At 49.5% G+C, this 27,803-nt stretch overlaps 6 protein-coding genes across 6 annotated transcripts; 1 reads left to right on the plus strand and 5 right to left on the minus strand.

Moving 5' to 3' along the window:
• Positions 1–993: 993 nt before the first annotated feature.
• On the minus strand, positions 994–1,676 carry ETH_00007455 (caltractin (centrin), putative; the record flags this gene model as incomplete). The annotated part of the gene is made up of 2 exons (XM_013376680.1): positions 994–1,329; positions 1,491–1,676. 2 exons carry the CDS (start codon positions 1,674–1,676, stop codon positions 994–996), a joined length of 522 nt encoding a protein of 173 aa, XP_013232134.1.
• A 1,297-nt stretch (positions 1,677–2,973) lies between these two features.
• Positions 2,974–4,814, plus strand: ETH_00007460 (uncharacterized protein; the record flags this gene model as incomplete). Its single annotated transcript, XM_013376681.1, has 3 exons — positions 2,974–4,261; positions 4,382–4,466; positions 4,721–4,814. The coding sequence occupies 3 exons, from the start codon at positions 2,974–2,976 to the stop codon at positions 4,812–4,814; spliced, it is 1,467 nt and encodes a 488-aa protein (XP_013232135.1).
• A 662-nt stretch (positions 4,815–5,476) lies between these two features.
• Positions 5,477–7,000, minus strand: ETH_00007465 (uncharacterized protein; the record flags this gene model as incomplete). Its single annotated transcript, XM_013376682.1, has 1 exon — positions 5,477–7,000. The coding sequence occupies one exon, from the start codon at positions 6,998–7,000 to the stop codon at positions 5,477–5,479; it is 1,524 nt and encodes a 507-aa protein (XP_013232136.1).
• A 561-nt stretch (positions 7,001–7,561) lies between these two features.
• On the minus strand, positions 7,562–11,036 carry ETH_00007470 (uncharacterized protein; the record flags this gene model as incomplete). Its single annotated transcript, XM_013376683.1, has 2 exons — positions 7,562–7,990; positions 8,253–11,036. 2 exons carry the CDS (start codon positions 11,034–11,036, stop codon positions 7,562–7,564), a joined length of 3,213 nt encoding a protein of 1,070 aa, XP_013232137.1.
• Positions 11,037–12,072: 1,036 nt separating this feature from the next.
• On the minus strand, positions 12,073–14,110 carry ETH_00007475 (uncharacterized protein; the record flags this gene model as incomplete). The annotated part of the gene is made up of 5 exons (XM_013376684.1): positions 12,073–12,117; positions 12,271–12,346; positions 12,529–12,745; positions 12,893–13,037; positions 13,283–14,110. The coding sequence occupies 5 exons, from the start codon at positions 14,108–14,110 to the stop codon at positions 12,073–12,075; spliced, it is 1,311 nt and encodes a 436-aa protein (XP_013232138.1).
• A 6,414-nt stretch (positions 14,111–20,524) lies between these two features.
• On the minus strand, positions 20,525–21,786 carry ETH_00007480 (uncharacterized protein; the record flags this gene model as incomplete). Its single annotated transcript, XM_013376685.1, has 4 exons — positions 20,525–20,554; positions 20,713–20,841; positions 21,051–21,108; positions 21,272–21,786. The coding sequence occupies 4 exons, from the start codon at positions 21,784–21,786 to the stop codon at positions 20,525–20,527; spliced, it is 732 nt and encodes a 243-aa protein (XP_013232139.1).
• Between the last annotated feature and the right edge of the window lie 6,017 nt (positions 21,787–27,803).

A 27,803-nucleotide genomic window follows, 5' to 3' on the forward strand; every position in this document is an offset into this window, starting at 1 on the left:
TATGCAGCAGCTTTCTATCGTCACAAAGTTTGTATTGGAGTCGCTGTGAAAGTACAATCTTATCGGCACCATAAAGCAACGCGGTCAGTGGAGACTGTCTTGGCATTTAACCGAATGTGACGCATTGATTCCATTTTTTAGGGAAACTAGTGCATCAAATGATGTACCAGAAAAGTTACACGTTTTGCTTAGTGCATTTTTAAAGCGCAATTGCATGGGACTACGCTAATTACTGTCATAGGTTTCCCTACATGAATATTTGTATGTGCACATTCAGGAAGACGTGACAGTGGGGCTAACTACCCCTTTCAGTTCACTAACTTCAATTAGCTGGCGACTGGTGATGAGTGACTCAGAGGCAAAACACCAGGGAGCTAGAAGTAGTGTGAACGAGTTTGTTTTTTTTATCGTTCCCCATTGTCGCACTCAATAAAAAGCTGCTGTCTTCGCTTAATTGCCTCGTCAGCGTCTACCCAAATTTCGCTGTTAATGTGGCCGTGGTGCGCAACCAAGCTTCCGTTGGTTGTGGAACTTTCAGGGAGATCTCGCCCTATTCTTACCGAGCCTAGATGCTAACGCAAAACTCCAGTGGCAGAAGACGAATGCATACAATGATCCACGCGAGCTAATGGCTCTGAGCACGACGAGAACGGTAAATTTGACTCTTACAAGCACCCTCGCATATAAATAAATGAAGTTACAGTAACGTGTGTCTTAGCAGAGTCTTCAGCTGAGCCCTGCTGTGCAACGCGGAAAGCAGGATGTGACACAACACATAGGCTATGAGCTGTGATTTTTGTAGTAGTGGTGTGCTAACGAAACTTGTGGGGAACGTTAAAAAAATTTTGGGGGAAACCCAACAAATTGAGGAGCGTTGCCGCGTTTCCACAGACACCGTAAACTTAAAGTACATCTTCTGGCATTGTCTTGTTCCTAAGCACGCACTGGAATGCAAATTTATTATGTTTGTTTTAATATCGCGCCGGCAACTTCTTAAGGGTATGTCTGCTTGCTGAAGACTTCCTGTAGCTCGTGCAGCAAGATGCATCCATCATTGTCAGCGTCTGCCTGGTTCAACAGATCCTGAGCCATATTTCCCGTGAAGTTGGCTTCCTTCAGTGCTCTGGATATGTGTCTAAGAGTTATGCGGCCTGTGGAGTCTGAATCCATTTGCTTGAAAGTCTTCAGTACCTCTTCAGGAGATGAAAGGTCAGACGACGGAGTCACAAGCTGCATGAATTCTGGGAATGTGACTACTCTCCTGCCGCTACTGTCTACAACGCAGAGGACTTCAGACAGTGCGCTCCCTCTAACGTCAAACCCAGCCGCCTAAAAAGATGAATCATTACAGTAAAGTTGTGTGCACATCTTTCGTGGGGATGGGGTCAAGGGTGTGGCAACGGAGGTGCATGGCAGCTAGCAGCTATATTGTGGGTCCCCGCAGCTTCGATTTTCAAGGTACAAAAGGTGTAGCTGTTGCGGCATTTTACCACAAGTCGGCTCTTCAGCTCTTTAAGCGGTATGGAACCGGAGCCATCTGTGTCACAAGCTTCAAAAAGGGTTCTCATGGCAATGACTTCATCAGCCTTCATCTGGGGCCCTTCGTAAATAGAGGCGTCGAATTCCATTCCAGTTGAGGGAGACAGCTGACTACTCATATTCTGTATCCCGGTCATTCCCACGTTTACACCTGCTCGCTGTCTTCCTTCAGGGATGGCCACGTCTCCTCCCGTAGCTAAACCGCAGAAAGATCTGCTGTGCTTATTTATGGCTAGGCGCCGACGCCACCGTAGGCAGAAGACGTGGTTTGGACAACTTTACATTTGAAGGATCTGGCGAATGCTCCCAGTGGCGTCGCAACCACCAACTACCTGCTCTATGTTCAGCGGTTGACTCAAAAGTAGAAAATTTTGGAAGCTCACCTATCAAATAATTGCAGAATTGATGGGCAAACCGTGGATTGCCTGTGTTTGTTCATGCAAGGTTTGCTGTGTTTCGACGGCATACACATGAATGTCCTCAGGGTCTGCAGGAAAAAGCTTCGGGACGCGATAGCTACAAAAGGATGTCTTCAGACTCCAAAAATGAAACGCTTTCTGAGGGAATATCCCAGGTTTCTTGAGAAGAAAACTTATTGGCGATGGGGCTGGGCAACTTGGTGCAAAAAGCAGTTTCCCTTCTGCGTAACCTGTTGACTGCAGATCTCCATTTAGAGTAAACAAGGTGTGAATGAGAATAAAAATTATTGTGTTTCGGAACTTACCAGAAACGCTTTCAAGAAAGGGAGGGTAGTGAAAGTGACGTCGGATGATTAGTTGCAACTGTTTGCTGGGAGCGAGACGACGTGTGACAGCAGTGGCAGTTACTGTACCTAGGCAACAAGTCAACAATCAGTTACGTTAAAAATATTCTGGTCAATAAAGTAAAGAAGAAGGAAACCTAGGTGTACCGAAATAATATTAGAATATGTGTCCAGCCCAACCCTGGTTGCAAGACGTGCTCGTGTTTCAACGAGTACAGCGACGCTTGAATTACAGAACAGCAATAGTACGGGCCTTCAAGAGGAAGAACTGTATTTGTTCTCATGAAAATTATTTTGTTTCAAAAAGTAACAAGAAGATCACACTGTGACTTGCTTTCGTCTGCGACACAGTGACCGTCGTCTCGCTATTCGTGGCATGTTGGTGTTCTGGGCCCCGGGGACGACGAACCGACGACGCCTTCTACGGTAATAAACATGCTGATGTCATTGATTTTCCTTGTGAATAAACGGCGGACGTTTCCGCGGTTTTTCAGTGTACGGCAGCCTCAAAGCGTCCCCCCATGGTTCTGTCGGTTGACAATTGTTCAGGGCAAAAGCGGCGCTGAATCACCATTTAAGATACACATTTCCCGGTTCTTACCCTGCCATTTGGACAATTCCTTTTAAAAGAGACCGTTTCTGCGCCTATTCAGACTACTGCGTTGCTTGTCATGGCAGAAGCCTTGGCCAGCCGCATTGTACTCGAGCACGGTACTATCCACATCCTTCCTTGGATTGTTGATTTTGGCGAGAGCACTGCTCAGCGGACTTCTGCTCGCTTTATACACAGAAGAAAAGCAGCTAACTCATCGACAGGGGACATGACAGACTCGGAGAGCTGCCACCGAAGCACGCTCGTAGACTCCGTCTCATGTAACGTTACTGGACTGACGAGCTTCTACTCTCCCCATGGTGATGCTGGAACCAGCACGTCCAAGGAGCTTCAATGCGAGAGAAATGAGGGTCTTACACCTAACCGCAGCCAGGAAATCGTCCAGAACGCCGGAGAGCACTCCCGTGATTTGTTTCACCAAGACTTCACAGACGTGCACCAGCCATTCAGTGGCCTTGCAATGGAAAACCTCTCCCAAAATACAAAGCGGGAAGCGACTGAAGGTACTGCGATTTTACTGAGTGTTGCTACAGACGTGCCGAAAAGGGAGATGGCCAGATCCGGAAGCTGGTACCCGAGGAAGACTGTGAGCAGTGCGAGCGTTGAGGCTTTGCGAAGTTCGCCGATGCCGTCGGACTTCCACAGGAGAGCAAGCGCGTCTGAAGCTGTGTACATCCTTCAAACCACGGCAAAAGGACGAGGCAGTCCGACTCGCCTGTTTCGGAGGCACGTCACCCCTCGTGGGCTTCGTAGTCATCCGCCATCCTCTGAAAAGATCGATAGCACGACTTCACAACAGCCTGTTAAACAGCGTGCAGAGATGTCCGCTACTGTCGATCCCGCTACCTACGCTTCGAGCGCTCCAGAGGGCATTCGCAGTAACAAAGAGTGGGTGTCGGGGGACCAGCCTTGGCCAGAGCAGAGCCGCGCAACTGCTTCTCTCGCCCGGCTGCCGGCGGGACCAAACGCAGCTGAACTTGAAGCAACGCAAGAAATTCGACAGCGCCCATCTAGTCCTTACACGAGCGGAGACACCTCTACATTTGCAAAGGACCTAGTCATAAGTGCCCTCTGTGATCAGATACAACACCAACAGTGGAAGATAAAGACTCAGGAAAGTCGTCTATATCATCAGGAGCAACGTCTTCATGAGCTAGAGGCCTTCGTCAGCTCGTTTCAAGCTCATCAAGAATGGAAAAACCAACAGCAGCACAATCAACAGGACCCGGGCCAGCTTCTCCCAAGAGCACGATCTTGCCAACTCATGGTCGGAGTAGAAAGCATCAATGAGCCTGTTTCGATTCCACCTAGAGCTCTACGGCCCACTACAATCCCCCCAGTGACAGGTACGAACTTAAAACACTGCCTTCACGACTTCCAACAGTACCCACCCGCCCTTGCGCTCGCCATTGGACTTCTCTTCGTCAGTAATTTTTTTTGGACTTTTGCTTGCCATTTCTGTGCAGGCCACCAGTGGTCAGGAGGCACTGCAGACTCTTCCGCAAGCCACGCAGGAATACAAGTGGTGCAAAGTGCTACAGCAGATCCTCGGTGGCTACAAAAAAGCCTTGTGCGAATTTCATCGTGTGCATAATTCTCCTTGAATATTCCTGCCTTTATTTCAGCGCTGACTTGATAGGAAATCGAAGCATCATACTTGCGAGCGAGTTGACTCGTGCAGCACTATCAAATTGAGTACTGCACAGCCAGAAAAACTTTAGGCTCTCGTGATAAGTTTGCTGCGAATTGCTGTCTTCTTGCGGAACTGCACATGACTGCTTTTCGATGGTGCGGCTTGTTCACAGGAAGAACCGCAGAGAGACCAAGGGACCGATGGACACCATGGGCGATGCCGCAGGAGAGCACAACTATGTTGTTTTTGACACTATAGAGAGCTAATGGGTACATCCCACAGGCCATGCACCCTTTACTCTGGTTAGCCGAATGTTGCCAATATTCTTTTTTCAGAGAATGCCTAATTAACATTTTGGGGAGCAGACTGCTTTACCATTTCGAAAGTTCTCAAACCAATCCATTTTCAGCAGCGATCTCAATCTTTTAGGAATATTTTCATCGTTTCTCACTGTTTCCTATTCATCCTTTATTTTCATCTGGTGATGATACCACTGGGCTTCTCTCACAGGTGATGAAGTGCCATGTCTCTAAATGGGAGAGCGATGCTTGATACTTGGGAGCTATAGGAGTGATGTAACGGGCTCAAGTGGCTACAGCTGCTGTCAGTGTGAGCAAGAATAGAAAGGAGACAAACTCACACATGATTTATGAGATAGTTGCAATCCTTGAAGTCACGTTTCGGTGGTGGCGACCCCACCAAGATAAAAGTTAAGGTTTACGGCAAATACAAAGCAGCTTGGAATTTTTCTGTGCAGAGCCTTTGGTTATAAAACAGAGTAGAGCAAGTGATTCAGCCACTACATCACAAACAAAGTAAAACAAAAAGGGGACAAAAGCTGTTGCGAAGGAAAAAGGAAAGATTCATATCTGCGCACCAGTTGTGAACCCGACTTCGTCAAGCGCCCATCCAACGGTCTTTGCAGTCGTTATGTAGGCTCCTGCTCGAACTCTGACGGTCTCTCCATTGCGGCCTGACCTCCGGATGGTTGCTCGACAGACGAAGTTGCTGACCTACAACAAAATAGGTCTGAGAGCCGAACACAAAGAGTTGCCATCTCAGCGAGCATCTGCGGTTCAGACAAGAGATCCAAAGCCTCTTGAGTCAGCTGCTCAGGGTCTGCAGTGGGTTGGGGAGTTGGGTCCACCCCAAGGGTGGTCCCACGTCTTCCCGGTAGAGAAGCAGCTGATGGTCTTCGCAGTCCATTTTTCGGGCCGTTAAAAAGCCTTGACGAAAAAGCGCGAGAAGCGACTAGCCTAGACTGCATTAGGGGTTGTTTCTTCTGAAAATTACTACGAGGTCCGCGTGGTGGAGTGTCGACTGGCAGTTGTGCAGCAGCGACCGTGGTTGGTTCTTCATCGGATTGTGATGATAGCTTGACGGGAGAGCCTTGAGCTTTGGAGGCCGAAATGTCGGAGCCTTTCTCCAGAGGCATAGCAGCTGCATTGTCATCTGACTCAGGGGGCTGGCATTTCACCGTATCTGCAGCAACGACGCTGCTGTGCCTGGGATGTTGAGTCTTTGCTACCCTCTGCGGGTCTCTAGCAGCTGGTACCTCTCCAGGCATGCCTGGAGCTTGCCATTGTGCTTGCCCGAGCGGTCTCGATATTTTTGAACGAGCCATGGCCTTCTGAGCAACATGTGCCAAACGGGGTGGCGGGTTCTTTACAGTTGGCTGCTTTTTCGCTTTGGCTTTCGCACCAGCTGTCGCTGTAGGTAGAATGAGCTGATCTTGTGCAGGGTTTACAGGCGCATTACTGCCCACTTTATGACTTTCCGGATCTGCTGGTAGGTCACGAGGGACCAAGTTGGTCTTCATGGTAGGAAGCAAGTCAGCTGAAAGCTGTTCGCTCGTGGAAAGAGATATTGTACCGCCTCCAGTATCCATGTCTGTTGTCTTCCATCCATTTCTGAGATTGGCCGCAGTTGCAATTTCATCTCTGAGAGCCTCTTGACTGCCATCTCTCCTATCGAGGCTAGCAACGGCCCCACCACGGTTCTCGGCTGGTAAGCAGGGACTTTGACGTGGGAAGATATCGCTGCATGACCCTTGCACACCTCCTCCATCTCCCTGTTTGCCTACTTCGCTGGCCTCTTCACCTTCCCCAGCGGCCACTTGAGAAGGGGCGTTCTCACGAAGAACCGTTCTTTTTTCCGGCACTTCATCGTTGCCAGAAGAGAATGAAGCGCTGCTTCCTCTTTCGAAAACACTGCTTGAAGGATTCGCATGTTCTGTCTTCATCTCACAACTATTTTCCGGTGACGAGGAAAATGTTTGTTCCGGCTCCGACGGGTCATGTTCAGAGAAGGTTGGGATAATGTCGGGCCTCCCTGCTAACCAAACAGCTAGCGCAGTAAGTTCCCTTCGACGGCCTGTCAGCCGCAAATAACGAAGGTATCTTTCTGAAGGAAGAACCGGCATTTGGCGAACAGCCGCCCGTACTTGCTGCATTGCAGTAGACTCAAAAAGGTCCAGTTCAGGAGGCCCACAGATATCTCCAGGTGAGCAGCAGAAAAGCCCACGACTCTCTATTTGTGTACAGGGAGTATTCATGCTGAGGCAGCTTGTTGAAGGTCCCCTTACCGTGAGGCAGCTCGCACACCGCCGCTGAGATGCATGCACTCCTGATCCAAATGCAGGTGCGTCACAGTAGGTTCTGTGCATCTCATGATCATTCTCGATATCTATATCGTTTGAAAAACATGCACTGCAGGAGCAACTGCTATGAGGCTTTTGGCCAACACCGACGACAAATCTTGTAATTTTTGGGAAGACTACCGGCTGCCTTCTCCTCCGAAGGAATGTCACGGCGACGGCGAGCAAGCAGTCGAGATAGTTGTCAAGTGGCGTGCGCGATTTAGGGGGTAATACACCTGAAACACGCACCCAAACGGTCCCGCAACATTTCTGTCGGCGAAGGCGGAGCATTCTGCCTGAAGAAGTACAAAATTGTTGTGGCATGTTGGAGCAGTGTACGTGCAGACTGTAAAGTGTAACTGCATCTGGGAGCTACTAGTCAACGCTTTCAGAACAGAACAACTTTTCTTTACCATCTGAAGGCTTGGTTGGTAGACTCTTTGTTTCCAGTAAGTGCCGCAGCTTTTGCTCTTGCGTTTCTATGAATCCTTCTGCTTCGAAGAAGGTTCGTAGCTCTTTCGGTGAAAAAGATTTGGGTGGCGCTGTTGGATTTAAAAGCTCTCTGTGCCTATTGGCCCCAATAAAAAGTGGCGGAATAACATCACGCCACGGCAGCCCCTCAGCCGCAGCGATAGTGTTGCTCTCGACAGTGTCTGCTGCAGTGTCCAGCCAGCGAGCAACTAGCAGCATTGTATCTGGGCCATCGTTGCAGAGAGACGAAACTACATGCTGAGTGGCTTCATCTCTACCCGCTTCTGTCAATCTTTCGTTACGATCGAGAACATGTGTGAATGTCACAGAATCCTAAAGGCCAAACACATTACACAGCGCATCTACGCACTCCGTGAAGATGCACAATGTGTATCTAGAGAACATCGCATGAAGGCGCGAGCTATTAGATCCCTTGCAAAGTTCAATATAGCGGCTGCCTTTGCTTGAAGCATGAAAGGCGAAGAGGCAGTGCATCCATAAATGGTTATTTCAACAGAGCAGACCCAGCATGGCAATGACTGCTCGCGTGCTCCAGTCCTGGAACTTAAACATATTAAATGCTCCTTCAACTTACGTCAATTGGTGGTGGAGGGTCCAAGCCTGCCTTGAGGGGAAGAGCACTCAAATTTGGAAGAGGCCTGACAGGTTTCTCTAATGCTGGCAGCTCCTTAAGGGTAAGGTACGGGTATGGTGGCTCCGGTTCTGTCTCTACTGCCGTTGGCATTTCTCCACTTTTCTCATCCTCCACATCTCTATCATCCTTATCCAGTTCCTCTGTTTCCGGTAATAGAAGTTCTTCATCCTTCTGTGATTTGACGGATTGGCCTCTCACTTTGGAAGAAGGTAACTTGACAGTCTTTCGCCTTGCTGAAGGGGCTTTTAATGAGGACGAAGGGACTCCTGCAGGGGCACCACGGGTAGAGGTAGCACGCGCACGCGGAGGAGGTAGTGCAGGGGCAATTTTTGCCTGTGTTGCTCTTCGTGGAGGAGGTGCGGACATCCTTCGGCCCCCTGGGACTGCCTGAGTTGATTCGCGTGGAGAAGCAGATGACGGGTTTAGGGAACTCCTACTATCTCTCTTCGCCAACTTCTTAGTTAGTATAGGCGATTTGTCCCTTTTTGCTTTTGCTTCAGCAGACAGTCTCGGAGAATTTGTGCTTTTAGGCGTCGTAACTTGGGTTGTGGCTCTTCTTCCTTGCCTGATTTTGGGGACATCTTTCAAGGGAGGCACCGGTAAGGTCGCTTGACCATCCCTAGATTCTTTGTCTAATTCGTCCGCTGTTAGGACCAGACGGCCCCCCTTGAAAGAAGCCGCTGTGCTCTTGAACTTCGCCACATCTGAAGTGGTGAAACGCCTCTCGCGTTTCTCAGGGGGAGCAAGGACACCTGCAAATTTTTCCGAGATTGCTGGCAGTTTCTCTCCTTCTCCACTCGCTTGTGCGGAGGACACAACAATGGCAGTTTGTCTCCTAGCTGCCAAATTGCCGGGCTCGACAAGCCGTCGCCTCCTAACTGCTGTAGTTGGACTCTGAGTCTCACTAGAAGCTGGAACTACACCAAGACGGCCCGAAGACTGTCTGGATTCATGCGCTGCGGAGCCTTCGACACTTTGTTCTGGCGTGTCGTCTTCAAAGTTACTGGCTTGCGAAGAGGGTGGCAACGCCTGTATATTTCGACTGGTGCGAAAGCGCGTAAGGCGCTCCAACGTTGAGCCAGCCCACCAGGTCACCCCACTGCCCGTGTCAAATTGCTGGGTGGAGTAAGTCTCCATGGAATCCTCCGTGAAGCTTCCCAGTGATGGAGTGACTCCAGAATCAAAACGGCTCCCTGACTCATCAGATCTTGCAGAGTAAACAGGCTCCACCACAGATTCGTAGTTGAGATTGGTCGATGTAGTGCAAGTCACGAAAGAAGGGAGAACTGGCTTCCGCCCATCATTGTTCTTGTGCAGCAAAAGTGCCTGGTTAGTCGTTCTGGAATGCCTCCTGTGTTGCAACGCACCCTGAGGAAGTCGTGAGGCTACATGCAAGTACCGCCCTGTGCTGATTGCGCGGCTAGGCCGAGGCTTTTCAGTCGCCTGCGAAGACATCGTCATTCCTCGAGTTACAGCAGGATTGCTAATGTCACGCTTCGCTATCAAATACGTCCGTGGACCTGGAGAATTCTGAGAAGCACTTTCCCGTTGCAAGCGATTGGAAGCATTCCTAAATGCAGACGTAGGGCGTCCGCGGTGCCGAAGGCTTGCCTTTGTGAAAGCAGCATTATGAAGTAACGGGCCTGGCAGCCCTTGGCCCGCATTGTGGGTTGCACGAACGAGCCGCACTCTTGATGAGGCAGAAAGTGGCTTGTGTAGCAAACGAGTATCCGTGTTCGCAGTGTTCGGGAGTGCAGCTACTTGTTGTCTCGAAAGAGGAGCGCTCGTTTGACGAGTAGCGCTAGATTGTGGCCCTGAATATGAGTTCTGGACCAGCGGAGTTGACGAGCAGTCATTTGAGCCGTTAGATACCCTTCCCGAAAGAAAGCCATTCGCTTGGGTGCATTCACTTAAGTTGCTGAGTACATCTTTCTGTTGCAATAACGGCATAAGAGCCTTTAACAATTTCTGGAGAACTTCAGGATATTGAAGGAGCGCATGGGACTGCCCTTCTGCCTCAAGTTGATCCACAAGGTGCTGCAAAAGGCGCCAAGTCCGACGTTTCTGGAGAAGTGGCAGCTCGCAGTCTGTAGTCGCACTCGATTGACCGCAAGGGCAGGCTTCTGAACGCTTTTCTGAGCCATGTTGTCCCACTCGCCGAGGCAAAGCCACCTCGGCAGCAGCTGACGGTGTCGCAACCTTGACACTTTTATCGCTGTGAAATCTGGTCAGCAGCTTTTGTTGCTGCTGATTTGCTATCCGCCTCTGTGCCGGAATGTTCACGCTAGCAGCATGAGTGCGGCGATTGGACATTACTTGTGATCGTTGGCTTGGCGGTCCGACAGATAGAGGCCGAACAGAAGAGCTTCTGAACGGGTATTTGGTAGCCAGTCGTATAGCAGGCGTGGCTGCCACACCGCTTTTCATGCCTCGCCGAACCGTGGGCGACGACCCCGCTAGGTCTCTAGCCATCTGTTGCTTCTGGTCCGTCCATTTGGGCATCCACGACACTGCACGTGATAATTTACCATCGGGATTTGATATGCGTTTCCTTGCTTCAGAAACTGCCTCGCTTGGGTGCATTTGCGCTGCGCCGCCGACTGCTTCGGGAGCACCATGCATTTGGAAGGTTCCTGGCTGACCATCGTTGGAGGTCACGTAAGAGCAATTGCCATTATTTGGGGGACTTTGGAGGATATGACTTCCAGCTTGGGAGCTCTCCATGCTTGTGTACCACCGTATTGCCCCCTACAAGCGCACCTGCCTGTGCAGCCTGAGTGGTTAGGGGCTTCGGATGCTCCCAGGGAGTGGGGGCATTTCACAGGCTCTTTATTTCACTGAAGCGTAGGATATTCATCAATTAACTTTGCCAAAAGGGTTCTCGAGGCTACATTAGTCGGGCATCACGTTGGGAGCATTGCTAGCTGTGAGTCTTGCTGAGTCTCCTGCGGTGTTGCCAGGATTGTTGAGGATAAATGAGAACATGTCCAAAGAAGTTAAGGTGAAAAATGAAAGAAAAATGAGCGTGAGAACAACAATACAAAGTTGGGAAAAAGTATGCCGTTGCATCGCCCGGTGTGCTTCCTTTGCGCGTCGTCGATTCGCCTGCAGGCCGTTTCGGCAGCACCCACGGAGTGGAGCTTTACACATCTAAGACCATTAATCGAGCAGTTTTTACAGAACAGTAGTATACTCGTGAAAATATCATTGTTTGTTTACCTCATGGGACATAAAACCTGAAGCGTCAAGCGTTCTCGGTGCGCGTTTGTCTCGCTTCTGTATCACAGAACCGGAGACGTGAGCAGCGCGCTACAGAAGAGAATACTACTCGAAAATTAGCGTTGTTTGGGTTCATTGCCGTTGTTCCTCTACTTTCAGGGAGCTTTCAAAGAAAGTAACAGGCCGTTTGCTGGCGGAACTTGTCCTAGTTGCCTTATCTCTGCCAGGTGCGCTGTCCTGCTAGTTCGCCTTCAATTTATAAAAGCTACTGTTACACTAGGAGCTGGCCAGTTGATTTCCAACTATCACACTACTACAAGGTCAAGCCTATGATGGGCGGCCCTTTACACTGAACGACAAAACTTTGGAACGGGAGTGAAACGAAGAAATGACGCTGTCTTCGTTCCGAGCAACGCGGATACTGGCTCAGCTCGGCTACGTGCAGCACTTATCCAGTAAAACAAACACAAAAGTTTCAAAATATAGTTAACATGTCGAAGCGTTCCAGATGAGGGCGTTCCTATCCTACCAAAAAGTTAAATCACCATCCGCTCCTCATTATATGGCCAATATCGTGGATACGGCCCTGCAGAAGTACACAAACACGCAAAAGTTGGCCAACACAGTCAACGTAGCTCTTAAAAACAGTGGTTTTTGGACTATTCACAGAACTGCGGTCGTTTTCTGAAGAAGCAGGACAGGGTCTACTGGACTGAGTGCAACGCGGAAGAGACTCTACCTTGAGGCAAGTTTTCGAATCAGCATACAATCTAAAAGGCCTTTCCAGTCGGGGTTCCGGGTCAAACCACAACATTCTGAAAGAACAAACGCAATGCAATACTAAAAATTAATGCACCAAACGAAAAAAGCCATTTCCTTGGCAGCTCTTCACCAGCTCCGATTCAGGAAAGCTTCAAAGTACCTTCCTAAGGTGCAAACAAAGTCTATGATCCTGTTAATCAACAAAAGATACTCGTTCACATGGCCACAATCTCACCTCTCCAAGTCAAGCAATTGCTGCTGAGTCAACTGCGAGCCACCCCCCCGTGCTCCACCTCGGGCCCTGCCACTCCTTACAAATGAAGGCTGGGCGAAATCGACGTTGCCAGAAGTTCTTCTTGAGGAGGAGATAAGAAACTGCCTTGGGGGGTTGGGGAACACGAAACTGTCAAATGCAGTGGCAGGAATACCACAAGAAACCTCAGAGAAGCGGCCTGCACCAAAACATACACTTTCACGAAGGCTTTTAGCAGTAGCTCGAGATTTGTTAGAGGCCAAAATAGAAATGTGGAAGTACCAGTACCTGCCTCCACAATCCTCTACTCTTACACGGCTAATTTTATGAACGGAGTCACACTCACATGCGCCTGGTGGTAGTTCAAAGCAATTCTTGCGGATGATACAAGGCTCCCCAGGGACCCATTCACGGTCCCTTAAGGGCCTCACATATTGATTATGCAGGGCGAATATTGCCCAGTCGTCGCTCGTCGTGTAGGCACAGCGTTCCTGATGCAAGTACCAATATATCACACTCAATTTTCCCCCCTTTATACTGTCTGCCTCCCCCTACGCTCTTTCGTGCTGTGTGTCCTCCTCTGTCCTCCTTTTATCAGCAGAAGTAACCATTATCAAGAATTTAGAGTTCCATCTTTCTCGTCAGTTTAACTACTGGTGGCATATCCTAGGGAAATCAGTAAGGACGGCGACAGAAACAGCATCGCGTAGTTAGCAAGGACAGAGGCATTACTCACTCGGAGAGTTCGAGAGCAAAGTGGAGAATAAGTCGAAGATTGTTTATCACGTTTTTTCCAGAGCTCCGTTGCAATGGCACTGCCATTGCTGATGGCGCCATCTGAGTCCTTCTCTTCAAGAGGTTCCTGCCACTCCGATAGGTCCTGCTGTTGTTCCTGCTCCTCCAACTCTCTATCCTCATTCAGGCCATCCACTGCCTGGCGTAGGGCTTCTAGGCCATGAGATGTCTCTTCTTTCTTGTCGACATAGACGGGAGTGGTGCCCAGAAGACGTTCAATGTTGCTCGTTCTCCCCGAGGTGAATCGGCCCTCCTCACGCAAAGCTTCTGACGTTTCTGACTGCGCTTCGTATTTGGAGCTTACAGAAAAGGCACGGTGTGCTGCACTGGTGGTTGTTGGGGCTGCATGGAACCAGTAGTCTGTCTCGCTTCCAAGAGAACCTTGTGCTCCCCCTGCAGCTTGAACTCGGGAGAAAGAAAACGCACCGCCTGCCTTGTTCTCAGCTAACGGGGTGGATGCTGTACGCTCCACTGGTTGCTGCGCCGGTGTCAACGCTTTCGAAGAAATCGATGCACGGGATGCACGGGACTTTTCAGAAGCTGCGGTAGAGAGAGCTTGAGAAGCCTGCTGATGTAATGATGGGGTTGAATCGAGCCTTTGTAAAGATGATCGCGGAGGTGCTGCACCAACGGTTTTTGGGTGAGCTATTTTCTGTGTAAAGTTCACCCGGCGTGCACCACCGCCGGAAAGAGTTATGCCCCGTGATGAATCCGCAGCAGGACCTCCTCTCATACTACCACTGTACGAAGCAGTTGTAGGTACCTCCATGTTCACTCGAGTTTAATTTTCAAAGTGGCTGCACATCCAATGGAAAGAGCAAAGGCGGACCAGGCGTCACAGGGGCCCGGTCGACGCCCTGATAATAGGGGGCTGCAGAAGGCTTGTGTGAAATCTCTCCAGCAAAAATATCAAGAGCAAAGTGCTGCAAAATCAATTTAAGGCAAAAGCGGGGAAAGATGGCCACAAAGTGACGGGGTCCAGCGACCCTCACCGTAGTTGGGTCTCGAGATTGCAGCCGACGGTAAGGAATCACCCTCACCACCGTCTTTGTCAGCTCTGGCGTTTTTCCAACTAAAGACTCAAATGTTTTCAGCTGGAAAAGTGTCAGTGGCTAATTCAGAACAAGTATCCGTTGAGAACATTTGACACGCTAACTGCCGCGGCTTTCCGCCGCGGCGCCTCACCGATGCAGTACCAACAAGAGAATATGCACACAAAAAGCCCTTCATGAAGACAAAATCTTCGCTTACGGTAAAAAACACTTAACAGGAATATTATTTTTTTATTGGTCGGGGGATTCAACGAAAGTTGGGGCTGAGTTGGCCCTTCTGAGGCTTAGGCAACTCTGCCGCCCTTGGTTATGGCTACCGCAGTGCGTTGCATTCCTGTACGGGCTTGAATTCCCGGCAGAAGAACAGTGTGCAGTGCCCGTAATTGTAAATAGGCATCAAAGAACTTGAATCGGTGAACTATGCAGGAGCGAGCAGAAACTATGCAGGGTTTCATTTCCTCGAATGAACACTGGAGGGCTGCGGACAGATCACGTGGGCCACAGCTGCATCTTGCGCAGCTTTGCATGAAAGCGGAAGCAGCTCCTTCCTGCTCATCACATGATTTTCAACAGCAGAGATACACAGGAAAAGAAATGTGTACAGAGGATGCATGGCTTTGAGCGTAATGTGCGGAGCAGCCCGAATCTGCCCTGAACTCGACCACTACACCAAGGCCTGCTGTAGCTTTTCCCCAGTGCCTGCTTGAAAGCACATTTACCTGGACAGTAATATCAAAGGCCTTCCTGTGGCTGTTCAGCTGCTCTTGCTCCATAGAAGTGCCACTCTAGACCGTGATATTTAACACAAAATTCTTCCACCTGACTTGCAGGTGAAATATATATCGACGTTTGCACTTGAGTTGGACTCAAAAACAATGCTGCATGATAAGATGCAAAGCTTCTTGAAGTGAATGCACTTAAGCGGGTAGACTCTTGACATAGCTGCCTCCTCGCAGCACCAGTGGCTGCGGGAAATGCACAATTTGATTTTCGCGGACGCACCCCTATAGCCAAACCGCAATTTAGGAATGACACGCCCAAAGGAAACCCCTCATGTACTGGCGTTCCTGCGTGGGAGGCGCATCCTCTACCAGCTTGAGCATCCCTTGCTCCACTTGGGTAGAGCTCGAACCTGTGACATCACTGTTCGCTGCGCTGGTGTATCTCGTTTCCATGCCGCCTTCGATTTAACGGGCCTCCAACAAGCCGATCAAGGTGGGCGTAAACTTGTTATTATTGAGATTTTGATGCAAAGTGCCGTAAAAACTTTGTGTTTTCAAGTGTAGGAAAGACTCATGCGAAGTGAAAACAGGCTCTCGTCAATAAGAAATAAGGTACTACCACCTTAAGTAATCAACAGCGCACCGTACTTCGACGCAAATATGCGTGCTTTCCCTGTTGCAAAGGTGGATCATCCGCCTCTAAAGGCGGCGTACCCTGCGGCAGTGGCTGCCAACGGGCGTTTGTTAAGGACTTGGCATCTTTGAATGGTACTTCAGGCCTTTCAAAGCCACACATATTATTGTAGCCTCATAAGCTCCTGTTCACTTCTATGTAGGGCATAGTTTATTCATTGGCCACCTGATTTTCTGGTCAAAGATGCACCGAACAAATATTACTCCCACGTTGTTTTTGAGGGGCTGTGCTGAGAATATTGCAGGTACATGGCTGAACAATCGCAGGCTAGAGCCCCATATTTGGCATCCTCTGGAAAATGGGGACACTCTGATGTTTTCATCATCAGGTAAGGAAGACAGCTGAATCACTAATACAAACGGAACATGCCCCTGTAAACTCAGCCAGTTTCTCTTTGAAGTAGAGAACGAAAACAGACGGGGAACTGTCCTTCAACAAGACCAGTGTCTCTTGAAGCGCCTTTCTCCTATGGTTAGATGACGCATACCTGATTTTCGAGCTGCCGGGAAGATATAGTGGCTTACGTGCTCCAAAATTTTGGGTACGTTTAACGGTAACATACTGCCGAAATTCGGTTTCGGTCACTGTAGCTGAGAATGGTAAAAAAAAGATCCCCAGCGTGACAATAGGGCACTTCTCGTCGTACTTTATTGGAAATGCGTCACTGTAAACAGACCGAACAAAACGATGGCGTAATGAGAACAGCCTTGATGGAGCCAAGCCCTGCAGCAAAAAAAACACAAACGAAGGGCAAATTCATGCAACACGATAATCTAAGAGGTGGCAAAGCTCAGAGTGGCCCAAAAGCTGCAACTCATACTCGTCACAGAAGTAGCTCACCTGCGGAAAACACCAGCACAGCCACACTTGTTGAAGGGATAAACACGGTGTCTGCAGAAGCAACCCTGCCTAGTGAGCCAATCTTCAGGCAGTATTGTTTCGATGTGAAAGAACAACCGCATGCGTGGGGCAGACAGGAAACAGAAAACATGCTTGTAGAGTCGTTACTTCAAAGTAGTCAGCTGGCTTCTTTGGGTTTGCTGCAGACTTCCATGTAAATGGGAGTGAAATGAAGAACAGCACAGAGAGCGTGATTGCTCCGAAAGATCAAATTCATGATTTACGCGCCACGTCGTCCGAAAACAAATCCGCTACCGAACCAGAGCAGACTAAAATTTGTAATTGCTGCTGCCGTATCCGTAGAAGCTGCAGCCACCACATAAGCAGTGCAGAATGCTGCTGCCACAACAAAAGCATCCAGCCTCAACACCGCGGTTGTTGCGGGTCCCGTACTCATGTCGCTGCACTAGCGCAGCCTTCCCAAGAAGAAGTCCCAACACCTTGTCAGCGCAACACACAAGGGGGTACTCCAACAGCTTGTCCAGCCCTGAATAATGACACGACGGCATCTGCTGGACCAGAGCAGCAAAACTCTGCGGCTTCCCCGACGCGGAACAGCCCTCTAACCGAACAACACTTTTCCGGAGTGGAATCAGGCCTTCCTTCTTCTTCGGTGAATCAACAATGCTCACATGTAGCCGTTCCGGGACATCAAGGAAGTATAGTGGCTTATCAGCCAGGAAGCGTGGAGCTGCCACGCCCCGCACGCCCTTCCTCCCAGCTAGAAGACTTGCATGGACGCAATTGCACAGGCTCTCTCGGTTGCCAGAATTGCCCAAAGGCTGCAACCCAGTGCGTGGGTTGTTGCCTAAGGAATAGCGACGTCTCATGCACCATAAAAGTGCCTTCACCTAAACGATATAATGGCTGTTGTTGCTGCAGTAACAAACTTTCGGCTGCCACCCTCAAGCTTACCAATTTTTCTCTGGCAGACGTAGAGCAGCGGCAGCATTCTGTCAAGGGGCAGGGTCATATCGCTCTCAGCAGTATGGCTGCAATTCCCGGGAGCAGTGCGAGAGAACATTTGCCGTTTCTACTTTCAAGCTGCGGGAGCCGCCCTCACGGTCATGGCAACATGATAACAAACACTTTTGGAAGGCCTTTGGAGTCCACGCCTCCGGGTGCATTGGGAATTGCAGCAGGCAGTTCCACAAATTCACATTTTCCCGAAATGCCGACCTTCAAGACCGTTTCTCCGTATGCTTTTCAGAAGAGGTATGGGCTAACAACATCTGGGCACCCTCCCGCCTCATGGGTGCCACCACTGCAGGCTCCGTCCATTGTACCTGCGTGGGATCACCACACATTGGCAAACCATCTTTCACAGACGCTCCCGATAGCGACGACACAGCTGCGGAGGCAGTGCTGCCAGAAGCAAACAATGATGAGCCAGATCCACCGAAAACAGCAAGAACAACACCTTCAACATCAGCAACATCATGAACAGTACGTTCCTGTGTCTAGCGGGAAGCCTGGACAGAGGCTGCATGCAGCAACCGCAGCTACACAAACAGAAAACAGGCACTCAGCAACGGCGACACAAACTCCGCCCCTCAGAGGCTGCAAGCACGTTGCATCTTCGATATCACCGACTCTCCCCCAGACAAGCTTGGTAGGGTTTACTGATTTAAGCCTGCCATCCCTCGTATTTCATCCATATTAATTCCGAATGGCTAATTCAGTCAATGACTCAGCAGTGGCACCGAGTACTGCCCTCCAATTCTCCTGTTCATAGCAAGGATACGATATGTGGACCCTTGTTTTCTGCGCATTGTGGGGGACGTTATTCACATAAGAAATAGGGACCACCCATTTCCACAATCGGAGTGCTTGTGCGCAGGAAGTCGTTCCACAGTGGCCTTCTTGCTGCAATTGCCCGCAAGCTATCGCAGGCGGCACGTTATCGGTTGCTGCCGCAGCAGCCGCCGCTGTTTGCAAAATGCTGAGAGGCTCAGACTACCAATGCAGGCAGCAGAGCAAAGGAGCAACTAGAGCAAAAAGCCTGAAGGCTGTAGAAATGACAAAAAGAACTCAAAACCTAGTGGGGAGCGCAAGACACACTTCGAACGCGCATTCAATACGTCAAGAGACTAAAACTTCAAGACGGCCTACAGCCACCATGATGTTAGCTTAACACTTGTAGAGCACTTCCTCCACCTTTTATACCAGTGGCGACAAATACACGAACTGCTCATGACCCAAGCTCGTGCTGGCTGCTTTTATTCACCTGCATTTCTGGGTTTCTCTCCGAATTTTTACAGGAGCAACAGCAGTGAAAGTTGCAAGAGCAAAACTACTTCAAAAGATGAATGGGATGCGAATAGTTCTTCACGGGGCGTCCATCTGCACAGCGACCACAAAGAGCGCGCTGTTGAGCCCACTGTTGCATTCTCATCAGGCTCTTCACGAAACACAGACAGTGATGGCTGGACAGCAACTGAAACCACTACTGCTGCTATTCGAGTGAGCTGTATTTCTCTACCTCTCTACCTTATTTGAAGAATTCCAGTTCCATTAAAGCCGTCAGGCCACCGGGAACAATGCCATGAGGTAACATTGGCTAACAGTAGCGCTTCCTTTGATGATTGTTTCCCACAGGCCGCTGCCGACTTACAAGCTGCTGCTGCAGCATTTGGAGTGGCCATGGGCCGACTATCATCTCTTAACAGCCCCCGACTTGCCGATCGGCACCCATGCGTCTTAGGAGTTCCGAGAAGGTGTTCGGCATCTTGGGATTCTAACAAGCAATCTGAGCTAGCTGAAGCTTCAAGACCAGCTGTTCGAGCTGACAGCCATGTAGATAAGTCTTGCAACACATCGAAGGGCAAGTTGTCCGAAAGAGAACAGCAGCTCTTGGATTGTATGACGGCTTCTTTTGCAGCGGTGAATATGCAGCCTTGAATTCAATGCAGAAGAGGACACCGTTGACGGTGCGCGATCTCCGCCATGCTGCTGTTCCAGATTGCCTTGATGCTGCGCCACCTCTCCCCATACGGGAAACAAATGTGGTACCTAGCGAATGGGCACCTTAAGCAACCCGCTCCCATGGGTGCAATGCATATGCAAATTATCACTGAAGTTGAAAGCCAAGCGGCTCGCAACAACATCCTGCAGTGCGAATAAGCGAACTGCCCGACAGAACTACGGGGGTTCCGACGTAAAATCCGCCGATGCATTAGTTTTAAAGACGCGGCCCGACGGTCCTATCTAGAACACAAATGTTTTAAGTCACTACGCAGTGGTTTGTTACCACCTGATAGTGACAAGCTATGAATTCGTACCGCGTGACCGAATAAACCAGAACGCTCAGGTCTGCAACTCGGAATAGTACTGTACTGCTACGACCTCAATCTGTGCTACTAGCCCGTAGCTACTGCATTTAAAAAGAGCTGCGTGCGTGCGTTTGGCTCAATCGAGGTCCCATCAAGCCGTGCGAGCTTACAACGCCCCCATATGTATGGATTCAACAAAACAAGCTTTGAAAGAAGCGCAAAAACATGATGAAAGTTGGTGCGCACTGCACGGTTAACAGTAAAAACGAAGCCTCGAAAAGAATTTGACGCTGGGCTATACCTTTGGCTTCACATCCAGTGTCAAAATGCCACTAAAAACCTAAATTTGGCAACGACAAGTGATAACCGAATATGGATAAGATGCCACACTCAATTAGTAGCGTCTTTTCAGGCTTGATCATCCCTGTATGACGGACCGCAAAACGACTTATACAAAGCCGCTATTCTGTATCTTGCCCAACCCAGGAACTGCCAGGGTATTTTCTCCGCATTTGCATCGGCACCACCTGATCGCTCCACATTTCAGTGGGCCTCCTTCGCCAAATATTCCTTCTGAAGCACTCAACCGCATGCGCATAGACAAAACTGCAAGTAAGCCGTTAAGCAGCACAAACAAGCAGATGCCTGCAACAGCAGCTGTTCATGAATGCACCTCATTTGAGGTGGGAACGTTGATTCTACATAGATTATTTCTGAAGTGAACTTCATACTATTTTTGTTACGTAGCCGTATCTTTGTCCGTCAATGATGAAGAATGGGAATCCCCTGGCGCCATATTTCATCCTCAAATATCGAGTAATCGTGCGCTGATACGGGTGTCCTTCGACCATGATAGCTACCTGCATTGCCAGTAGAGAATGCACGCAGTAAATCTGCCTTAAATTTGGCTTTGAGTATCTGCGATGCTGTGGCAGAAAAAAAAGAATTATAAGTCAAGCCCACCGGTCCGCTGACTGGAAGCGACTGTGGCCATCCGATATCAACACACTCAACAAATCCAAACAAGGGGGTACAACTTCTAACCAGGGACTTGTGTCAGGAAACCCACCGTGTCTTTTCCTGCTCGCCTCAACGCCCGAAGTCCAATACCGCAGTACTTGCACTTCCTACACCACAAAACAACGCACGAACAACAGCGGGTTGGATAGCAGATGCGAATGCCCCTATATTGAGCTGTGCGACTCGTTCGACCCAGCAACACGCAACAGAATGTGCGGCTGGGTGCTAAATGCTCTCCTTAGGTGGGTCTGAAATGCCAAGAAGGCTAACTTGACGACAAAAGCCAAGGATTTCCCCTGGCGTAGCATATCTTCGATCATAGCCGGAACCCAGCTTGCATCGCCCGCATTCTTTAGGGGGTCCGAAGTATCTCCAACGTAATTATACACCTCCCAGAAAACCAGTCCTGCAAGAACTACGATGGATGCAAGAAGACCCATTGAAACAATGCGGTTCAGTAGGAGTACACGGGAGCCCCTTGGCTTTTTATCGCCCTGGAGCTGAGGCTCCCGAACCTGCTTTGTCAAATACGGTCCATCCTCTACAGCGAACCTTTCTAGAGACGCCGCTTTAGGGTCTGAGGCTGGGGTTCGGGCAGGAGAAGCATCCTCGCCATTGTGTAGCTCTTGACCCGTCTCTTGCAGCTCTGTTTGGATGAGCTCGCCGCTCTCCTCATGCACAGCAGCCTCGGCTGACCCTTGAATGCTTAATATTATTACTACGTTAATCAGGAGAAGGAGGACATTCACCCCCCGGGCACGAGGAACCCGAGTCTTGAAGTTCATGACGATGGCGCGGAGATGAGGAACGGAAACGGCGAGAGCGAGCCAGCGAAAGGTTAGCAGGCTCAAATTCAAAATAGTGACGAAAGACCCAGCATTATTTTAAACAATTTAACAAGGAACACAAGGTATACTGGGGGCGGAAGAGTATGAACAAACAGGGGGTCACAGCACAGGAACACCAACAGCACAGTATGGCGTTCGTAGTAGTGGTAATGGACGGACCCGTGTACGTTAGTATGAGTCATAGTTCTACGCACTTCTGCTGGAAAATTTCGGAATTAGATTCGGCTTTATTGCTGTATTTTGCGGAGGTGCTTGACCTCCCCTGATTTCCAGATTATTTCGCCTCAGAATTGCAAAGTTGATCCCGCATTTAGGGGCTTGTCTAGTTTCAAAACTCAAGCTTTGCTCCTTCACTAAGTACTGCTGCTTGTCTTATTTGTTCTACATCTTGAGCCCTGAGTCTAAGTCTGGCCTCATCTGTGCCACATCGTGGCCTAACGATTTTCTGCTGTGCTCAGCTGTACGAGATCAGGCTGGACGATTCGATGTCCTTTTCTGGTGTACTCGTGAACGTGTCACTTGTGTCTAGTTTCCAAAGTGCGGGTTCGGGTTAGTTCCTTACATTAACGAATTCTGTGCCAACTTCCCTCCCATTTTTAATAGATTGTGGAGGGCAAACCTTGTGGGCGTGCACTTTGTCTTGGGTGAACTTTGGAGTATCGTGGTGTGTTTTGCAGCAGAGCTTCATTAAACGGGATTGCCGGTGTTATGAGCTCTTCATAATTACATTGCGAAAGTATGGAGCGTAGCCCTGTTGCTCAGTCCGTTTAGCATTGTAGCATTCCCATGCAATCTCATTCCAAGAATCCCCGTTGTAGATTCTCTTGCTGCTTTGATGGTTAGGAAGTAAGCCCCTGCTAAACCAATGTTTTATAATTGTTGTTAGGGGTATGATATTGGCTGAACTAGCGAATGCTCCACAGCATCCACCGGCCTGCAGATAGATTCTGCAGCAGCTTCGAATATACATTTAAGAGGGTTCTGTTAGCGTAGCTGAGCAAGCAACAACGAAAAACTTCCGCTGCGATACTGAGTGTAATACATCGAAGGGATGAGAAGGGTGGGGCCTCAACTGACTGGCTGGCAGCGTTGACCTGGTAGAAATGGGAGACGCCATGATAGATCTTACGATTCGTGTCCTGGCACACGACCCTATTGCCACTCGTGCTTAGTGTGACCATTGCTGTTGCGGAAAAGGCCAGCAGCATTTGTCTTATAGAGCGCTGCCCAGTTTACATCACCCAGCATAAATTAAAAACTATGGCTTGTTACATTCACAGAACCCAATATAAGCTACCAGGCTGAACTCAGCGGACTCAGGCGCAGCTTCTGCCACGTTTTCTGTCGTCAGATTTCAGCGGGGAATGCTGCCACAGCTACTGCGTCAGAAACCTGCACACTAAATGCAGAATGCGATCATAGCAGCCACCCTATAACACAAGTGCACTGCTGCGTTGAACCTCCTTGTAAGTGGGAGTGGCTCAGTAAGAGTTTCATGGCTAAAATTTGTCCGCACTCAGTAAGGAAATCTAAAGTTATGCTACTGGCCGGCTAGCTTCCACTACATAGAAAATAATACCAAATTCGCGCCGATGCACCCAGGAGATGGAAACTCTCCGGCGCACGCAACTGGGCATCAACCTGCAAAACACTCCAAAACTGGTCTCAAGAAAGGCGTCAAAATTCCAAATAGATGGGTGGAATGGCTATTCGTGTCACACGCCGCTAGCTACAAATTCCTGTGTTGTTTCAATTACATCAGCATGCCTCTGCATATCATGTGCGTGTATCCGTGGAAATGAATAATCTGTCCTTCCACGAGAGATTGAGCTATCTGCTTCTGAAGGCTGACGTGGGCAACGTTGTGGTAGTCACAACGGCAGAGTAAGTAAGCAGTAAGAAATCGCCTGCAGTGAAAGCAGTAAGAAATCGTCTGTAGGGAAAATTATCGTTGAATGAGCCCATCATCGTGCCTCCACAAGCTTTTTATGTAAATACACTAACTGTTTCGGCTTCTCTACGCATCTGGCACATGTCCGAACTGCTACAATCACAGAAAAAGTACTGCCACATCATAAGAAGGCTGCCGCTGCTAGGCAGAATGGGCAGTTGGGGGCCAAAAGTTCATCATACAACATAGTGGAGAAACGGCACTACTACCTTTACTCTCTCTAATACTTCAAACGTCTGAAGTCAATCAGGGATGTGCCACTGTCCGAAATTTCACGGCGCACGCGAAAGGGAGCAAACAAGCCGATATATGGCCTTGCTCCTACCTCACCACCATTGATGCTGTGACGAAAGGTACATGAATCCGCAGTAAGAACTACAAAGCCACTACTCTCTACACCAAGCCACTGGCATTCGTCTTTAGACGAGGTGCCTGAGCGAGACAACAAGAGAACACATATGGAAGGCACCGCAACACCAGAAGCGTTCGAATCGTGGCAATGGCGAGAGAAAGCCACAAAAAATCAGCGCAAGCCGTCACATCAATGTTATGCGCGTCCCTCAGTTCAACTTTCTGGCGTAGACCAGGTTACACAGCTAGACACCCCCCGCATATTTCCGTACCTAGTGAAATTCAAGCAGAACCCTGTCATTGGCTCCAAATGCCATTTTACTTCAGAAGTTCTCTTTGAGAAGTCAAAAAAACAGGAAAGATCTCTACAAGTGCTACAGGTACAATGTGAGCTGGCTGCCGCTTTGTAGATTCGCTAGCGGATCTCCTGGCATATCTCTGGCATCGACAAGGAACATCTCATACTAATGTAACCGTGCGTTCTCTGCAGTTTAGCGGCTTCTCGTTACAGCGGGCTAAGTGTTGGGCTCCCTCGATAATGGGGCCACAGATCTGAACCACTTGCTGACTGCAGGGGTATTCTGCAACTGCTTTGCTTTCTGCTTTTCAGCATGCTGCTCTTGCATAAGAAATGTGTTCTTTGGGTTTCTCGAATGTGGCTCAGAATGCATCAGCTGTTGCATAGAGTCGGCCGTAATATTGCGAATTGTAAGTCAAAAAACATCTGATTTAAATGACCTCGGTAAAGTGCCGGCCGGGAACGACAAGAGCCACCTTCCATAGCTCACACTCCCACGGAAATCCCACTTGGCTATAAGCTACGCGTCTCTTGAATCAACTGCTGCATCATTTCGTTCCTTAGCAGGAAACGGAAGGTTCTCACTTCAGCGGTCCGCATACTGAGGACGCAAGTGACTGTTTCTAAGGGGCAACCACTGCGTTGATTACGTTGCAGCGGTCGGCCGTAGAAGTCCATTAGCACTTGATCGGCTACTCTTATTATGGCTGATCCTGCATTTTGAAGATCAAAAGATGACAAGTGGTGCTTCAGACGACGTTATTCAAGCATATCACGAAGGGCCTGCAGATAAACCTGAATGGATGCTCCACTCACGACTTCAGCTTGTGCTAGGCCTTCCTGCCCGTAACATGGCAAGCAGAGCGTTGCCCTTTGCCGCAAGTTCTTGCTCCCTTGATCTGTTAGTAACTTGTGCAGGAGTACTCCGTTCACACTGCCTGGATGAAGCTGGTTGCCAAGGGTGCTGTTGAGTTGTCGGCAATGAATCCTGTGGCTGCTGCATAGGACGCATGGGGGCTTCGGCCACAGCGCTCCCAGAATGTTGTCCCTTGCCAACGCCCGGACACTGACTTTTATTGCTTCTAGATACGCCCGACGGTCGAGCCTGTCTGTGTTGTGTCGGCAGATGAAAGCTCCGTCCGTGTGAATCGGCGCTTTGGCGATGCTGTGATGGCATCTGCGGTCCTCCTCGGGGTTGCTTTAAAGGTAACTGCTGTCCCTGTAGTGGCATAGATTGTCCTCTCTGAGACTGCTGATGAGATGATAGCTCTGCACGTCGAGGTCGGAGCAAAGGTATCTGATTTCCTCTCTCCAAAGCATTCGTCGGCGAATGGTGTCCCTCCTGAAATTGCTTACGATGTAGCACGCGGTTCGGAGCCAGATTACGGCTTGCACTATGTGTTCCCATGTCACCTATTCCGGGGGCACGCGGGATTCTGGGTGCTTTTTCTCCTGTTGGTGACTGCACCATAGCAGAATAACAAAATCCGTCAAAAATGCCATACAGAATTAACTACTGGGACATCAAATCCAATGAGCATTTACAACTGCACCCGCGGGATCAATCAAAGTTGTACTATAGACCTGCTATCGAAACGGTCAAAATCACTACCAGCTCGGTCTCAAAACCATGAATTCGAAGCATTAGGCAGCAAAGCAGCAGCCCTGATCTGGAAGCACGGCGGTGAGCGGGTGCACAGATGTTACCAGGCCATAGCACTAAGCGCTGCTGAAGCTCGTGGAAAATGGAGGGAGTAAGAAATAGGTACAAGCGACGTCCTACTTACACCTTTTATGCTGATACAAATTACTTTCGTCAAACGTGAATTCGCTGTTCAAATCAAATGTGAAACCAACTGTGAACGAGGTCAGGGAGATGCAAACGCTGGTGAGACACCGGTGCGAAGAATACAACAATGCAGCTTTGGCCTAAAACAACTCAAGCGCTGTAACAAAGGCGCCTACGCTTCGATAGCTTCGGCGTAACCTGATACCAGCACATTTCAGCAAGTTTGTCAAGCATGCTTTAAAGTGACTGCAAGCCGGACTCACCCTACGGACAATTGGCAGCCAGTGACTCGCCGGACAAAGAAGCATTCGCAGACTTTCGAGGCGTCCGTTCCCATCACCAGCTCCTGCATTGTTCACGGTGCAGAAAGGATCGACACTGTTTGTGGAGAAAAAACGGTATGGTATTCTGATGGAAGTGCTCAGAAAATTAGCAATAAAGTGATGAATGACTTACCGAGACACGGATCATCTAGCTGCACCTCAATGCATAAGTCCTCAAGGATCGCAAGCTGCTTTTGAAATAGTGTCACTTTATCTTTTTTGCTGAGCTGAGCAAAAATACGCTGGGCATCATCCTCCGTCCTGATCATGGCTTCCTGCTGTCCACGCTGCTGACTTTGCTGCTTCGAGCTTCCTCCTGTCAAGTTTAGGGTATTTCTTAGCTCGAGCTGTATCACTACGGGATCGAAGTACGTAGAGCCCGTGGAGGTGGGAAAGGACGATTCAGGCGACCCGTCTGCACTTGGCGCCGCCACACTATCGTCAACGTATTTACAATTAATTCCGCAGCCGCCGAACTTCGACGCAAACCCGCACGCTGTGCCGCGAGCGCCTTGGCGAACCAAGCCACGGAATCGCGCGTATGCCACACGCTGCCCCAAAAATGTCATTAATGCAAACACAAATCTGTACTTTCCCCTGTTTACTCGCTGGACTCTTTCTAAACGGAGGAAACCTGAGTATAAAGAAAGTTGACTGCACAATCCATTTACACAGCTTGGTAATCGAGAAGGCGCAGGCAATAAGCTTGTCTGTTTAGCCAAAGGGAGCCAGTACGCAGTAGTTCACTGGGCCACAAATATCATGCTGCTGAAGATCACGGGGAAGCAGCGAATGCCCGAGCAGTCACCTCAGACGTCCAAAGGGCAGGACCCTAACTGAAAGCTAAGAGGAATAGGGTAACATGCCTGTCACGATGTACTTCTGAATTGCTAGCAGGTCTGCTGCTAGGACGCAGCTGTTCTCGTCCGCAGGAAGCACGACGGACTGAGCGTGAGGCAGCCCTGAAGTTAGCCTCTCGCGTTCCGCATCTAGCCTCTTTAAAACTGTACAAAATCGCACCGTTTGCACTTGCAATCACTGAGTTCAGCGAAAGAGGAGATCCACAGAGCAGCGACTTGAGGGCAATTCATCGTTTCATGCCCGCCTTGCGTATCTCTCACAAAGCACAATGTAAAGTCTACGTAGCAATGTTCGCGCAACACACAACAGCTTACTCGAATCCGACGCCCACGCATATTCACTGGTCACTGCTTTCGCTCGGCGTGAAGGAGCCTGCGCCGC

This window comes from Eimeria tenella, genomic scaffold, assembly GCF_000499545.2.
Source record: "Eimeria tenella Houghton genomic scaffold, Eth_scaff39, whole genome shotgun sequence".
In the NCBI taxonomy this organism is placed as follows: Eukaryota; Apicomplexa; class Conoidasida; order Eucoccidiorida; family Eimeriidae; genus Eimeria; species Eimeria tenella.